We start from the raw sequence: 15,496 nt of genomic DNA, 5'->3' as shown, positions 1-15,496 counted from the left end.
AGCGGGTCAAGTAAAAAAGAACAAAGGAAGTAATAAATACTAAAGTCAGTTGCACGAATATGAATGATTTTAAATTTTAATTTCTTGGTATTTAAGAAATTTAAATTCTGACATTATAATTAATTGGAAGGTACTGAACTTTCAATTTGTTCCAAAAATGGTTGTTGCAACTTTGTGTCTCCTCCTCTCTCTCTCTCCTACATATATAACTCACATTACTCTCTTCCCACTCTTCCCCTTTTTCTTCATACTAAAAAAATAAAAAAATAAAAAGCAAATTAAAAATGAAAGTAAATGATAAAGCAAGAAGAGCCACTAGATTCTTCTTCTTCAATTAATTAATTTTAATTTAATTTCTTTTTTGGTGAAAGACGGAGAAATTGTCGGCGATGGTGAAGATGGTGACGAAGGAGGTGGTGTATGTGGGGTGGGAAGAGGTGTATGTGTGTAGAGAGAAAGGGAGCAGAGAGATTCATTATGTATTGAAGAGAAAAGATGGAGGTTCTGATCTTGCTATTATTGCAAAAGAGAAGAGTTTGAGGCATAGGACTTATTGATTTTTGCTTGATTAATTTCAAATCTGGGATCTTATCGAGTTAGAGGTTCTTCGTTTGTTAAGCCTAAATTGAAGGTGTTGTTTTGGGGTTTTTTGATTGATTTTTTTCTGGGATTGGGAGGTGGTTTGATTTGTTCAGATCTGAAATTTTGTTATTTGTTCTAATTTTTGGGAGATTTGGGTTTTTCCCCCAATTTTGTTGAGTATTTTAGGAGATTTGGTTTTTCCCCAAATTTTGATTTGGCTTTTTGTTCTCCCAATGCATGTAGCTGACTTTTTTTTTTTTTAAAAAAAAGTAAAATTCGAATTAACTTGGAATAACAGGTTGAAATCGGAAAAGTTACCTCCAGTGAAGGTCATAGTACTCTAAGTGATACAATTAGAAGTTGAGTACCTTAAGTGATACATTTTGCATAGTTTAGTACCTTTTAGTGTATATTACTCCTACTTCATCTATGCCCCACTTATTTAATTTGTGTCATTAAATTATTATCCCACCAACTTTACTCGGTATAAACAATTCAATAAATCAATCCATCACACTTTTCCTTTAAATTTAACGTTTTAATAAATACTAAAGTTAGTTGCACGAATGCGAATAATTTAATTTCTTGGTATGTAAGATTTTTTCTCCTAAACTTATTTTATTCAGTTAAATTCTACTCCATAGTTTATTTATCTCGAAAACACTATGCTTTATATTTCCCTAAAAATCTTTATGATAAAATTATATTCTATGAATAAAAATAACCAATTTTATGTTTTATTTTTCTCCGTTTATTTTTAAAGTTTCAAAACTTTTAATGATGGAAAAAGATTAATCAGTAAAAGGAAGTAGGCATAGAAGTAAAGATTTTTTGTTGTTTGCCTTGGTCACATTACGTAAACTTGCTCCACGTCGTTTCGAACGTGAGATCACACCAGCTTGTTGAAAAGGGAAAGATCGCTCTTAACAGGCATATTTTACACTATACTCCGGTATATTCCACATTTAAATTAATGTATTAGATAAGTGCTCATGAACTTCATTTTAGTTTTACTCTCAACATTTTTGTGTTTAGAGAGCCACAAGGGCGAGTGATGAGAATCTATTCCAGGATCACCTATAATCGAAATAAGAGCTCTAACCACTTGACATATCTCTCACTCTCAATTTTACTCTCAACATTAAGTATATTTTGTTTACCAATGACATTTTCTTTTTACTAGGAATAATTATTTACTAACCCAAATTTAAAAAATTAACAAATGGTTACATTAAAAAAAAAAAATCACACTCTAGTTAATCTAAAATTTCAAGTTGGGCTAGAAAATGAATGGGATTTAGAAATTATACATTAAAATTAAAATTGCAGGATTAAAATTTTGACGACGTTTGTATGATTGGAGTCCCTCGAGTAGGGTGTGTCGAGTGCTCTGCTAGGGCTTGTGCGTGCGAGACATTCGCTAATTTTCTCAACCTCTCTGGGTGCGATCCTTGCACTTTGCCGGTGAGAATCTTGTTTCTTTAATCTTGTTTTCAGTTTTGTGTATGATGGATGAAAGTTTGATGAAAGATTGGGAAAAACTAAAACTAACTGATGATGAAAACCTAGTTATTGGGGATGGGTCAGAGGAGATTATTAATGATAACTCTAAGGTTAGACTTGAACTCTCATTAGTAAGGAAATTGTTAACTAATAAACCCTACAATGTGGAGGATATGAAACGTGTGCTTAAGGGTTTATGGAGACTGAATGATAATGTAGCAGTGCGAGTTATGGAAATAAATTTATTTGTCTTCCAATTCTTTAATGAGGAAGACAAATTTCGTGTTCTTGATGGTAGACCATGGACCTTTGACCAACAACTTTTGCTTATGAAGAATATTGATGAGAATGAACAGTCATCTGATGCTACCTTCGACTCTTCGCCGTTTTGGATTAGACTATTGAATTTTCCGTTTGGGCGTCAAAATGCTGGTTTCGCACGTATGGTTAGGGATGCTATTGGGGGCTTTTTGGACTTTGATGATTCAGATCCTATAGGGTGGGAGGAGTTTATGAGGATCAAGGTTATGGTGGACATCACTAAGCCATTACAAAGAGGGATTAAAATTGCTATTAACCAATCCGAATCAAAATGGATTGGTTTCAAGTACGAAAGGCTTGGAGATTTCTGTTACTTTTGTGGAAAGCTTGGGCACATTGACAAAGACTGCTTAGAGCAATATGAGGTGAATGGTGAGAATTCTCTTGTGTTCCAATATGGCCCGATTGTTGCCTCACCACATCAACGCTCTCGAATTTCTGTTGTAGAAAGAGAAAATGAGAAGAAATGGGTGGAGAACCTATCGAATAAGAAACATGTTCATAGGATTTCCTACAATAATCCAAGTGCCATCAGACTTGGTCCACCTAGTGCTGCGAGAAAACTACAATTTTCGTCTTCTGAGAGCTGCTCACATTCTGGTCCGAATGTAAGGGAAGCCAAGTTATTGGCAGTGGAAGAGGAGGTAATTTAAGCAAGAAGATAGTGTTGCGTGCCGTCTCGGTTGACAGGGATGCCCAGATTAATAAGTTGAATGATGAGATAAGGGGCATAAGTGGAGTGAGGGGGGAGGGGGGAAGCTTGGGTGAAGAAGTGCGAGAGAAGGGGAGTGTGAGTTCTAGTAATATATAGAGTAGGGGAGTGGTGTTGGGTGGGGATCTTTCTGGGGTGAGGGAGATTGGAGGGTCTGCTACAAACAAAGGGGTGTCGGGGGTGGTGAAAAAGACATGGAAAAGGGTTGAGAGGAAAGGGGAGATGGGGTATGAAATGATGGATACCACTGAGGTCTCTTGTGGGGAAAGTATGGGGAAAAAAAGGAATGTTGGGGATATGGGTTTTAGTGTGGGGGTTGACTGTGGGGATAAGAGAGGGAAAATTGATACGGAGGATACTATCATATCCAATGTCAAGCAAGTAAAGGGTCTTGGGGATATCCAAGCCCTCGAAAAACAATGAAAATCATAAGTTGGAACTGCCACGGGCTTGGCAACCCGCGGCGAGTTCGTGCCCTCCAAGATAAATGTTAGAGGGAAAGGCCACAGTTGGTGTTTGTTATGGAGTCAATGATGGATGCTAGTGTTTTAGAAAAAATAAAAAATAGGTGTTGTTTTACGGATGGGTTATGTATTAGTAGTGTTGGTAGATCGGGAGGATTGGGTTTATGGTGGAAAGAGTGTAATGTGGAGGTGGTTTCTTAATCTAATCACCATGTGGAAGCAAGTGTTCTTAATGAGTCTAATATTCCCATATGGCGCGCCATCGGCATTTATGGTTGGGCTGATGAAGCTCAAAAGCACCTCACTTGGTCTCTTATGACCTCTTTAAAGGCTAAGAGCTCTTTACCATGCATCATGTTTGGTGATTTCAATGAGATCACAAGTTTATCAGAGAAAGAAGGAGGTGCCCCGAGAAGCGAGAGATTGATGGATGCGTTTCAAGATGCTATTGATACTTGTCGAGTTCATGACTTGGGTTACAAAGGTAGTGTCTTCATGTGGGAGAGGGGTAACTCACTGTCAACTTTTGTTAGAGAGCGCCTTGACCGGTTTTTGGCGGATGAGGCATGGGAGGCTTTATTCCCGGAGTATGAAGCTCGTAACTTCCCAATCTTTAGCTCTGACCATGCCCCCATTATGGTGAATTTGAAGAAAAAGAGGGATGGTGTAGACACCTAAAAATGTCTCCCCAAAACCAAACCCGATGATGAACAACCTTTCACCGCCACTATTGGTCGGGTTCAGTATTTAATCCCGAGAGTGCTTAAAAAATCGTATTTGATTAAATTCATATTTTTAAACAGTCCATGGACTAGTCTTGATGTTTAGAAAAAGCATAGTTTTAATTTCAGCCCAAACTTATTAGCCCAAACCTTTTTTATTTTATTGTTTTATTTTTTATTTTTGGCCCAAACCTTTTATTTATTTTATTTAAATATTTTCTTATTTTAGCCCAAATAATAATAAGTCAGAAAAGGCCCGAAATTATCAATCGGCACTTAAAATGTGTCACGGGAATCATTCCCGTCTGACGGTGGGATTTCCCGTGACACGGGAAATTCCGTGTCTTTTCTGCGTAAACCCTTAACGCGTTTTCTTCCCCGTTTTACTGAAAATTTCCCGCGTTACCGTGTCACGGGTGTTTAGGGTAAAAATACCCTAGGCACGTGGACCAATGAGAGAAAGCCACGTGTCAAGCTCAGGATGGCCCACGTGGCCTAACATCCTCTTGACACTTGGCGCCCTCAGATATGCCTCTGAAATGGCGGCCTTCAAAGGCCCAAATCCCTAGAAGCACCGTAAAACGGCGCAGCCCACTAAAATCTAGGTCAAGTGACCTAGGTAGGGGCACATTCTCCAACGACCCTATAAATAGGGAGATATTTCCCCATTTTGGGGACACATTCAATCATTTATTACTCCTTTATTCTCTTACATCAGAGAAAGACCTGAGCTTGGAATCCGAGCAGATACCCACCTAAATTTCCGTTCTCTTTATTCCGTTTCAAGTTACTAACTTGACCGTCGGAGGCGGAGCTCCAACCACCCGGAGTCTCCGTTATTTTGCAGGTGCAGCTCAGCCGGATCAGACTTCGTGACGTAACTCTCCCAAGGGACAAAAACACCCAAAAAATTGGCGCCGTCTGTGGGGAGAGTACCTCGAAGATGGTTCAAGAGTCTGTACTACCTCCTAACCGTCTGGGCGAAGACCCAGAAGTCTTTACAGACCAGGAGGATGAGGATCCTCAGCTCGAAACCTTTACAGCCGAGGATGGCTCGCTCAGAACCAAGAGCATCCGACCCAGAGATATTCTGGAGCGGGGTGCCTCCCAGGCGGGTCCAAGCCGGCCCACTGGGCAGCCGGAAGGGGAAACCCAAACGGCCGCTGGATCAGCCCCTGTCACCCGAGACGAACTCATGAGATTCATGACAAGTTTCAAGGGTTAAATTAAAGAGCTGATCACCAAAAGCCGAGCTGGCCCAAGTAAAGGTCAGTCAGCGAAGAAGACTCCTCCAGAGAAGGGGAAGTCAGTCAGAGACCGGCAGCCCACTCCTCATCCAAAGGAGAAGGCAGCCGGGACCATTGATTGGTCAAAAATTCTCCTTCCTAGGAAGAACATCAATAACACTCGCCGGACTCAGCAGCCGGTGAGAAGTAAAAAATCAACTCTTGATGCCCGGGAGATCATCAACCGGAAGAGAAACCAATCGCTGTCTGAGTCGGCTTCAACGTCGAACTTTCCAGACAGCTTCAACAACATTTCAGCAGGGAGTGCACCCTCCTTGCATGAGAGCCAGACAGGCGGTAATACCGTCCATTCTGGCCCTCACATGATTGGAGCTGTACCGTATGTGCCTACTCAGGCTTACGGACAGTATCCTCCTCACTTCATGCAGCCGGCCTTCTTTGGAGGTCATGCGGCGTATCCAAATGTCTAGCCATTAGACTGGCAGCTTCGTCTGCTGCGCCTGGGTGAACAGCCTTCTGCGTTCACCCGGGAGATAACCGAGGCGGCCCAGCCGGCCAAGGTTAAGAATGTATTGGTTGGTACCTATGATGGTACCACCAATCCGGAAGACCACCTCATGGCTTACACCAACCTCATGTATCTGCAGGGGTTGGATGATGCCACTTGGTGTCGATGTTTCCCGGCTACATTGAAGGGCATTGCCCAACAATGGTTTGGTAATCTGCCAGCCGGGTCCATTGATAGCTTCAGGAAGCTAGCCTTCCTGTTTGCTTCCAACTTCTCAATGAACATCCCTGCTAAGAAAACAAGCCTTGATTTGAGCACTGTTAAGCAGGGAGCGAGAGAAGGGTTGCGCTCATATGTCAGGCGGTTCAATCTTATCAGAATTCAGATTCAAGGACTGTCTGATGAGGTAGCTTTTACAGACTTTTTCAAAGGTCTGAGAGACGGGTCGACCTTTAAGTTCGACCTAGTCAGAAAAGGGGCTTTCACCCTACAGGCGGCCCTGAGGGAGGCGGAAAGCTACATTCAAGCTACCGACCTCTGCTCGCCTGGTAGCCAGTCGGACTCTAAGAAGTCCGACAAGCAGAAAGACAACCGGCCTGCTCAGCCGGCTAAAAAGAAAGAAGAGAGCAGAAAGAGAAAAGAAATCTGGGCGGTTAGTGATTCTGACCAGCCGTCCCAGAAGAAGAAGAAAGAGTTTAAACCGTACGTCCCCAAGTACGAGTTTAACAAGGACTGCAATTCCATCCTCATGGAAATTAAGGACCGGCTGTCCCTAGAGAAGCCGAATCCAATGAAAAGTTCCATTCAATCAAGGAACAAAAATAAATTTTGCCAATACCATGAGGAAGTTGGCCATGACACCAACGACTGTTTCAGCCTTCAAAGGGCGTTGGACCGTCTGGCTGACAAAGGAATGCTGAAGTCCTATATTTCTAAGTCCCCAGCCGGGGCAAAGAAGAAGAATAAGGGTCAGTCCTCTAAGACTACCCCCCAGCCTACTAGTAGCTCGGATACCGACAAGGAGCCAGTCTACACAATAGCAGGCGGGTTTTCCTGTGGTGGCCCTACCATCCGGGGCACCAAGAGCCATCTTCGAAAGATGGACAAGGATGATGATGAGCAGGCGTCTGCAAGCACCTCCTTCCCAGACGTCTTGATCACTGAGAAGGACAGGGGCAGCGTCCGCCGTCCGCATGATGACCCGGTCGTCATTGAATGTAAGGTTGCCAACCAACTGGTTGGAAGAATCCTTATTGACACCGACAGCTTATCAGACATCATCAGCCTCCGGTGCTTGCAAAAGCTGAAATACAATGTCAGCAGCATGCATCCAGTCACCCACCCCTTGGTTGGTTTTGGGGGTGGGATGGTCTACCCAGCCGAAAGAATTGACTTACCCATCCGGCTGGGAGAGAAGGGCCAAGGACGACACATTGTCGTCAGATTCTTAGTCGTTGAGGAGTTGACCGCCTACAACATTATCCTTGGCAGGCCAACCCTCAACGTAGCCAAGGCAGTAATCATCCCATCTCTCATTCTCATCAAGTATGAGAGGGATGATGGCACTGTTGGTTCCCTGAATGGGGATCAGAAGACGGCCCGAGAGTGCTATCTCTCAGCCGTCAGAGACACTGTAACCCCAGGCGGTCAGGAACCAATAGACCTTGACAATTTCAAGGATGCTGACCCAGCGCCTGCCCCACCAGCCGCCGGAAAGAAAAGAAAGGCACCTATGATGGTGGAGATGAAGAAGGAGAAAAAATAGCAATCACTGACCGGTGAACGGTCAGATGAGCTCCGTCCCCAACCGGCTGGTGAACATCTTGACATACCTCTGGACGACAGCCGTCCGGAGCGTACTGTGAAGGTTGGGACAGTTGCCTTTGCTAAGTTAGGTGCAGACTTGCACCTTCTACTGAAAGAATTCAAAGACATTTTTGCCTTTGAAGTGGAAGAGATGCCAGGCGTCAGCCCAGATCTTGCTGTCCACAAACTCGCCGTGGACCCTAAAAAGAAGCCCATCCGGCAAAAGAAAAGAAATCACGGCGAGGAAAGAAGTCAGGCGGCAGCTGCCGAATTAAAAAAGCTGTTGGATGCAGGGTTCATTCGGCCATGTAATTTCCCCGACTGGGTGGCGAATGTTGTGCTTGTAAAGAAGCCGAATGGTACCTGGCGGATGTGTGTTGATTACACAGATCTCAACAAGGCATGTCCTAAGGACAGTTATCCGCTTCCTAAGATTGACAGTCTGGTCGATTCAACAGTCGGGCATGCCTTGATGAGTTTTATGGATGCCTACTCCGGCTTCCATCAGATACCCCTGTGGAAGAAAGATCAAGAAAAGACGGCCTTCGTCACTGATCAGGGGCTATTCTGTTACACGGTGATGCCGTTTGGCTTGAAAAATGCGTCGGCTACGTTCCAACGGATGATTAATACTGTCTTTATTAATCAGATTGGGAGGAATGTAGAGGCATACATTGATGACATGATAGTCAAATCCAAACAGCAGGCGGATCACCTTGCTGATCTCCGAGAAACCTTCACCACACTCAGGCGGCATAAGGTCATGCTGAATCCTAAGAAATGCGTCTTTGGTGTTGAGTCTGGGAAGTTTCTTGGATTCCTGATTGATCAAAGGGGGATAGAGGCTAACCCTGAGAAGATACAGGCGGTGATTGACATGAAGTCACCCGGCACTGTCAAGGAAGCACAGAGACTAACCGGTTGCCTGGCTGCTCTGGGGAGATTCCTCAGTCGGTCAGGTGACAAATGCCTTTACTTCTTCCAAGCAATCAGGAAGAAGACCAGATTTGAATGGGGGAATGAGGCTGAGGCGGCCTTTCAACGGCTGAAAGAACACCTCCACTCTTTGCCAAGACTTGTTAGTCCACTGCCTAGGGAGGTGTTATACATGTACTTAGCCGTCTCAGATCATGCCCTCAGTGTCGTTCTCCTTGCTGAGAGAGACGGTGTTCAGCTTCCGGTCTATTTCATTAGCCATGTCTTAAAAAAATGCTGAGCTCCGGTACCCCATGGTAGAAAAATTTGGCCTTACCCTGTATATGGCTTTCAAGAAATTGAAACCTTACTTCCTGGCTCATCCGGTGGTAATCTACACCGACTAGCCCCTCAAGCGGCCAATGTCTACTTTGGAGTCATCCGGCAGAATGTTGAAATGGGCTATTGAAATGCAAAGTCTTGAAATCACTTTTGAACCTAGAAAGGCAGTGAAGGGTCAGGCGTTTGCCGACTTCATTGTTGAAATGACACGACCGGTGCAACCGGATAATGTTGACCAGGTTTGGAAAGTGTATGTGGACGGAAGCTCAACAAAGAACGGCTGCGGTGCAGGAATTATATATGAGTCCCCTGAGGGGGACAAATTTGAATATGCACTGCGGTTTAAGTTTCAAGCCTCAAATAACGAGGCGGAATATGAAGCCCTGCTAGCCGGAATCCGCATGTGTAAGGCAGCAGGGGCAACTAAATTTGACGCCTATTCTGATTCACAATTGGTCGTTAGCCAGTATGAGGGAGCATATGAGGCAACTCATCCGGCTATGATCAAATATCTTCAGGCAGTCAAAGAAGAGACTGGGGCACTTGAGGAATTCCGTCTGAAACAAGTGCCTAGGTCAGATAACAACCAGACGGATGCATTGTATAAATTGGCTTCTTCCGCCTGCTGTGATACTCCTCAGTCGGTCTTTTGGGAAGTTCTTGAAAAGAGAAGCATACATGAAGAGCCCATTGGAACCTTAGACCGAAGCTCTACCTGGATGGATGGCATCCGGGCATATTTAGCAGACGACACGCTTCCTGATTCATCACAGGAGGCAGCCGTCCTGAAAAAGCGAGCAGCAAACTTCGAGTTGAGAAATGGAGAACTCTTCAAGGCAGGTTTTCTCAAACCTTTATTGAAGTGTGTTACCCCAGAAAAGGGGAAAGAAATTCTCAAAGAATTGCATGCCGGATACTGCGCCTCCCATATAGGCGGCAGGTCCTTAGCCGTCAGAGCCAGGCGGCATTACTTTTGGCCTACTCTTGAAGCAGACGCCAAAGAGTTAGTCAAAAGATGCGACAAGTGCCAAAGGTTTGGCCCACTGATTCGCCGCCCGGCTACTGATCTGACGGCAATCCACAGCCCAGTCCCATTTGCCAAATGGGGCATGGATATCTTGGGTCCTTATACGCCTGCACCAGGCGGAAAGCGCCACATTTTGGTGGCTGTGGATTTTTCACCAAATGGGTAGAAGCTGAGCCGGTTAAGAACATCAAGACAAAGGATGTCATCTCCTTCATCTGGAAGAACATCATCACCCAGTTTGGGGTACCTATGTCTATGGTGTTTGATAATGGCCCTCATTTTGAGACCCCCCAGCTCAAGACTTGGTTGGGAGATCAGGGTATCTCACATTGTTTTGCATCAGTCGGCCGACCCCAAGCAAACGGCCAAGTTGAAGCCTTCAACAAACTCATCTCAGACGGCATAAAAAAGAAAATTGAAAGAGCCGGTGGTTTATGGGCAGAGGAATTAATTCATGTCCTGTGGGCCATCCGGACTACTGCTAAAGGGGCAACCGGAGAAACCCCATTTCTTATGGTATATGGTGCTGAAGCCGTCTTGCCCATTGAGCATTATGAGCCGACTCTCAGAGTTATGCTCAATGATGAAGAGGAAAATTGGGAGGCCATGCGGCTGGCATTGGACTCCCTCCCGGAACGCAGGGGCAACGCTGCCCTGCGCCATGAGATATACCGCCTGAGAATGACCAGAGCTTATAACAAGAGAGTGCACAAGCGTCCCCTGAAAATGGACGACTTTGTGTTTCGAAAAATGGAGGCAACCGGTAAGGCCAATGAGGCTGGGAAGCTAACCCCTAATTGGGAAGGCCCCTACTGGATTTATGAAGAAGTCAGGAACGGCACCTACCGTCTGGAAACTCCGGCGGTCGCCGCCTGCCTAGAACTTGGAATGTAGACAATCTAAAAAAGTACTACTTCTGAGAATGTATAATTTTTGTAAACAGTAAGTCAATTAATGAAAATTCAGGCTTTGTTTGCAGAATTATTTTTCCCCTTTTTATTGTTCGCCCGCCGGGGTAATACCCAGACGGACCCTGTGTTTAACTTACTAAGTTTGATACACAGTTTGGTTTAACATTATAACTGCCTGTCCGCCTGGGTAAACCCCAGACGGACTCTTTATTTATTTATCTAAATTACGTTTGATAGTGTAATTTAATAATTGCTGGACCGCCTGGGTAATACTCAGATGGACTATTCGTTCAACAAACTAAGTTCGATATTTAGTAAATTCAATGTTGTAATTATGCTCGGCCAAATGATCCGATTAAAAACTAAGCACAAAAACGCTTAGTAGCTATACAACCGGTCTCAAACAAGACCAAAGGCCAATATGGCCGGATGGTTGCTTATTTTATAAAACCACCTGTCCCAACATGGACAAGGGCGTCTGGCGACACCCCTCCGGGTGCAATCGTCGCAGAGAACAGACTATTTGTTGGTTCTACGTATCCATGCAGACTGCGAAAATTAAACGACCAAATTGGTAAACTCATAGTTGTCTGACCAGAATAATCTATGAAGAACAATTAAGTAACCAAGTACCGGATGCTCTAAGGCATCAGTCGGTCATTGGTTGAAATTCTTACTTGGGTTATTTATTCCAAAGTTGCACTCACTTCCCCTATTGGGGCAAAAGGTGGGGTAATGGCTACGCGCTAACCCCAGACGGAATTGACCGCCCGGGTAAGAAGCTCAAAGCACCCGCTATTATGACCGGCTGTGCGCTTGGTTTGGGGCAATCACCATTGTGATTGATTGTCCTAAAAACACTCCATACTTCTCCTAGTATCAAGTGTTTTCAAGCCAATCAATCAGCTTGACATTAAACCAACCACACAGCCGCCTAGGGGCAAGAGCACCCGGATTGCAAATTGCCGCATACCTTTTTAAGTTAGGCAAAATATTAAAGAATTGCAAACAGATGCAAAATTCAAATTGAAAAAACTAAAAACACAAATATATATAAACACCGACTGAGTCGGAATACTTCATTAATATTTAAAATGGCACAAGGGACAGAGTAAGTGTTAACCGGACACATCCGGTGAAGAAAGAAAGATAAAATGTTAACCCAACTCCTTAGTTGGTAAAGATACAACAATACACGGCATACAAGCCGGTAAAGAAACAGAATGGCATACTGCCGCAGAAAGTGGGGAGGCCCGCCTAAGGCTGAGGTGGAGTCTTCTCCGGCTGAGTCTGGCTGGCTTGACCCTCGTGATGATCATCCGCCGGCTCCTCATCATCAGAAACTTCATATCCCTGCTCAGCAGCCCAGTCTTTGAAGCGAGGCGGTGGAGCATCACCCAGTTGCTGGGCATCATACACCGCAGTGGCGTAATCATACCTCAGCTTATAGACCTCAAAGTCTATTTCCGAGTAAAGGAGGCCCCAGCTCGACCTTCAGGCGGTCATTGTCTATCCGGAGTTGGGCATTTTCCTTGTCAGCATCCTCCAATGCCTTGAGATCTGATTTGGCATCTTTCAGCTTCTTGTCAAGGTCATCAGCCCGGCTGTTAGCTTCATCGTTTGCAGCCGTCAAACTCCGGATCGGCTCCTCCTGTTTCAACTCTACTGCTTTTATCTTTAAATTACACATATAATCAGAATGTTCAGCAAAGTTGAGGTTTTCTAGGGCCCTCCGTTTGGCGTCATTTACCTCTTCTTGCTTCCGCCTGAAGGGGCCCCGGAGACTGTCCACTCTCACCATAGCCTGAGACAATAACAGCCGGTCTATGAGTTACTTAGTCAAATTAAAGATTAAAGACATCAAGGTAGAGGGATCATTTACCTCAGCCAGAGAACCCATTATCCGGTCGAAGTCCACGACCTGCAGATCAGGTATGGAGGCCTTCTCAGACCGGGTGAGGGTCCTCACCATCCACTTTGCGAAGCTTGCAAGATCCGGCTGGTCAGAAGTCAGATCTGCATCAAAAGTAGTGCTTTGTGAGATAGAAGCAGCGTAGTCGGCATTCATCCGTTGCCGGCTGTTGACTGACCCTTTTGAAGGATCAACCTTGGTCTTGATTCTCATAAAATCAAGTGGCCAAGGTATTTCAGTTCGTTCCTTACCTTGAGCTTCCGGATGGGTCTCCGGCTTATTCTCCTCCCCAGTGGTTGCCGCACCGCCTACAACCTTAGGTGTCTCGCCACCCTTCGATGTCGTTGAGACATCCGGCGCTTTCTGCTGTTCTGAGCTTTCGCTGAGTTTTTTCAGAACAGCAGGGGATTTGCCCCCAGTCGTTGGACGACCGGATTGGGCAGATGTTTGTTTCTTGGTGGCTTTGGCAGCCGGAGCCTTCTCCAGATCATCTCTTTGCCTTTTGAGCAGCTTGGAGAATGATCGTGGAATCCTCTTGACGGACTCCTAAAAAAGAAGCAAAATGTAAGTATACCCAACCGGTATATAAAAAAAAAAAAAAAATTAAAAAAAAAAAAAAAAAAACTGCAAACATATAAAGTCAGGCGGTCTTACCCCGCCTTTCTTCGTATCCTTAGCCTCGACGGCTGCCTTTTTGGCAAGTGCCGCCTCCTTGCGCAGCAGCGCCGCAAACTTAGCAGGAGTTTTATCCTGGTCAACCATCCTCAAGGCTTCGTCTGCAAAAACAAGAATTTCAAGTTAGAAAAAATTAAGGCAACTTTGCAATAAAAATGAAATAACAATCATTCCAGATGAGAAGTATTCTACCCCTGGGAAACATTGTACTCAGCCCGCAGGCGGACAAGAAGCACTCGTCCTTGAAGAAGTCCGGATGGGGGATCCAGTTCTTGGGAACTATGATGTGAGTCCCATCTCCCATGGGCTTAGTTGTTGTCTCAAAAAATCCCAGCTCTATTATTTGCACCCGGGCCTTAGTAGATAGCACCGGGAGAGGGCATTTTCAGCCTAGAAGAGCCGGCTCGGTGTTGTACCGGCGCAGTGTCCGGTTGTGTCTCAAAGTGGGGGAAGAAATCAAGTAAAATTTTTCCTTCCACCCGGAACACTTGGACACCTTGTCCAAAGTCATTAGGTATTGGGGCAAGGTAGTCAGCGTATACCATGCCCCATGGCCGCCTGGGGCCTTGCTCAAGTAGTGCATATGAGCGAAGGCGGAAAAGCTGGGGTTTAAATTTTGAAACTCGCAGGCGGCGACGTAACTTAGAATGTTCACCCACGAGTTAGGGGTGAGTTGCCAAACCCCCAGATCGTACCCCTTGAGGATTTTCCTAATCCCGGGGTGGAGGGGGAACCGAAGGCCGGCTTTGATAACCGCCTCGTAGCAGATGAAGTAGTCATCTGCGTGATCAATGTCGTCACTCCAGGCCATTACAGCATCAGCCGGAGGGACAATAATCTCCCAACCCCTTCCAAAAGGGTGCTTCTCTTTGAAGGCCCTGAACCCGCTATTAAGAAGGGCAATGTTACTCAGCAACATCTTTGGGGTTGGGATTGTCAGCAACCTTGGGCGACTGCTGATAGCCAGCCGCAAAATCACCCTGGTCGGAGCTGGAAGATTCCGCTCTTGATCCTTGGCCGGCCTCAGCATCACCGGCTTCATTAGAGGAGGCGGCTCCCTCGCCGTCTACCTCCCTTATTCCAGAGCTCCCGGAGGTAGAGGAAGCCTCTTCGTCAGACCCGCTCTCCTCCCAATCCCTCTGTTCCCCTTCCGGGAAAACCTCATCGGCTAGCACTCTCATAGTGCGCCGGCTTTTAGACCGCCTGGCCGTCTGTTTCGTTCTGGCCATTGTGTCCTGCACAGACACAGAGAGGGAGGAATTCGGAGATGAGCATATTGGTTCCGACAGTCCGGAAGAGGCACCCCCTGTTCTAGACTCAGCCGTTCCGGGGGATCGGCTGAGTGTCCTAGGCAGTGCCGAGTGGGTGGATTGGAAACTCATTTATATTCTCTTAAGAAAGCCGGGTATACAGGCAAAAAAATGGTATGCAAATTGAAAGGGAGAAAAGCTAAAATGGTACAGGCGGTTACCTTGCTTTAACTCTGAAAAATCTGAAAACCGCTACAGTCGGCGAACCGGGTGATGTATTGCTAGCACTCGGAAGCTTGAAACTTGCTGTTATGCAGGCGGGAGCAGAGAAACCTCTCTCTAGAATCTCTCTTTTTCTCTCTCTAAAAAGTCAATGTGAATGTAAGGTGTGAAAAGGAGGGGGGTAACTTTCTATTTATAGAAAGTAAAAGCGGGGGGGGGGGAAATTTTGATTTGAAATTCAAAATTTTACCCGTTACTGTTCACCTATGAAAGGTGGACACGTGTCACAGGCCCCACGTGATATGCACGTGCGACCTGTGAGGGGCAAATGTTTAGGGTAAAAATACCCTAGACACGTGGACCAATGAGAGGAAGCC

The 15,496-nt window shown here is 45.3% G+C and overlaps 1 protein-coding gene across 1 annotated transcript; it reads left to right on the top strand.

Annotated features, from left to right (window-relative positions):
- Positions 1-2,090: 2,090 nt before the first annotated feature.
- Positions 2,091-4,260, top strand: LOC145574562 (uncharacterized). Its single transcript, XM_081632388.1, has 3 exons — positions 2,091-3,050; positions 3,218-3,499; positions 3,913-4,260. Exons 1-3 carry the CDS (start codon positions 2,091-2,093, stop codon positions 4,258-4,260), a joined length of 1,590 nt encoding a protein of 529 aa, XP_081488514.1.
- The last annotated feature ends 11,236 nt before the right edge of the window (positions 4,261-15,496 follow it).

The sequence above is a fragment of the Chenopodium album genome, chromosome 2, assembly GCF_948465745.1.
Source record: "Chenopodium album chromosome 2, dcCheAlbu1.1, whole genome shotgun sequence".
Lineage (NCBI taxonomy): Eukaryota > Viridiplantae > Streptophyta > Magnoliopsida > Caryophyllales > Amaranthaceae > Chenopodium > Chenopodium album.
The sequence above is the reverse complement of the archived record's forward strand: the minus strand, read 5'-3'. Positions and strand labels throughout refer to the sequence as shown.

Excerpts from the sequence above, each read along its gene's own strand:
- LOC145574562 (XM_081632388.1), top strand. The coding sequence starts at position 2,091 with ATGGATGAAAGTTTGATGAAAGATTGGGAAAAACTAAAACTAACTGAT. Across the intron at positions 3,051-3,217 it reads TATTGGCAGTGGAAGAGGAG|AGTAGGGGAGTGGTGTTGGG; the intron begins GTAATTTAAGCA and ends AGTAATATATAG. Across the intron at positions 3,500-3,912 it reads TCATATCCAATGTCAAGCAA|GCTAAGAGCTCTTTACCATG; the intron begins GTAAAGGGTCTT and ends ACCTCTTTAAAG.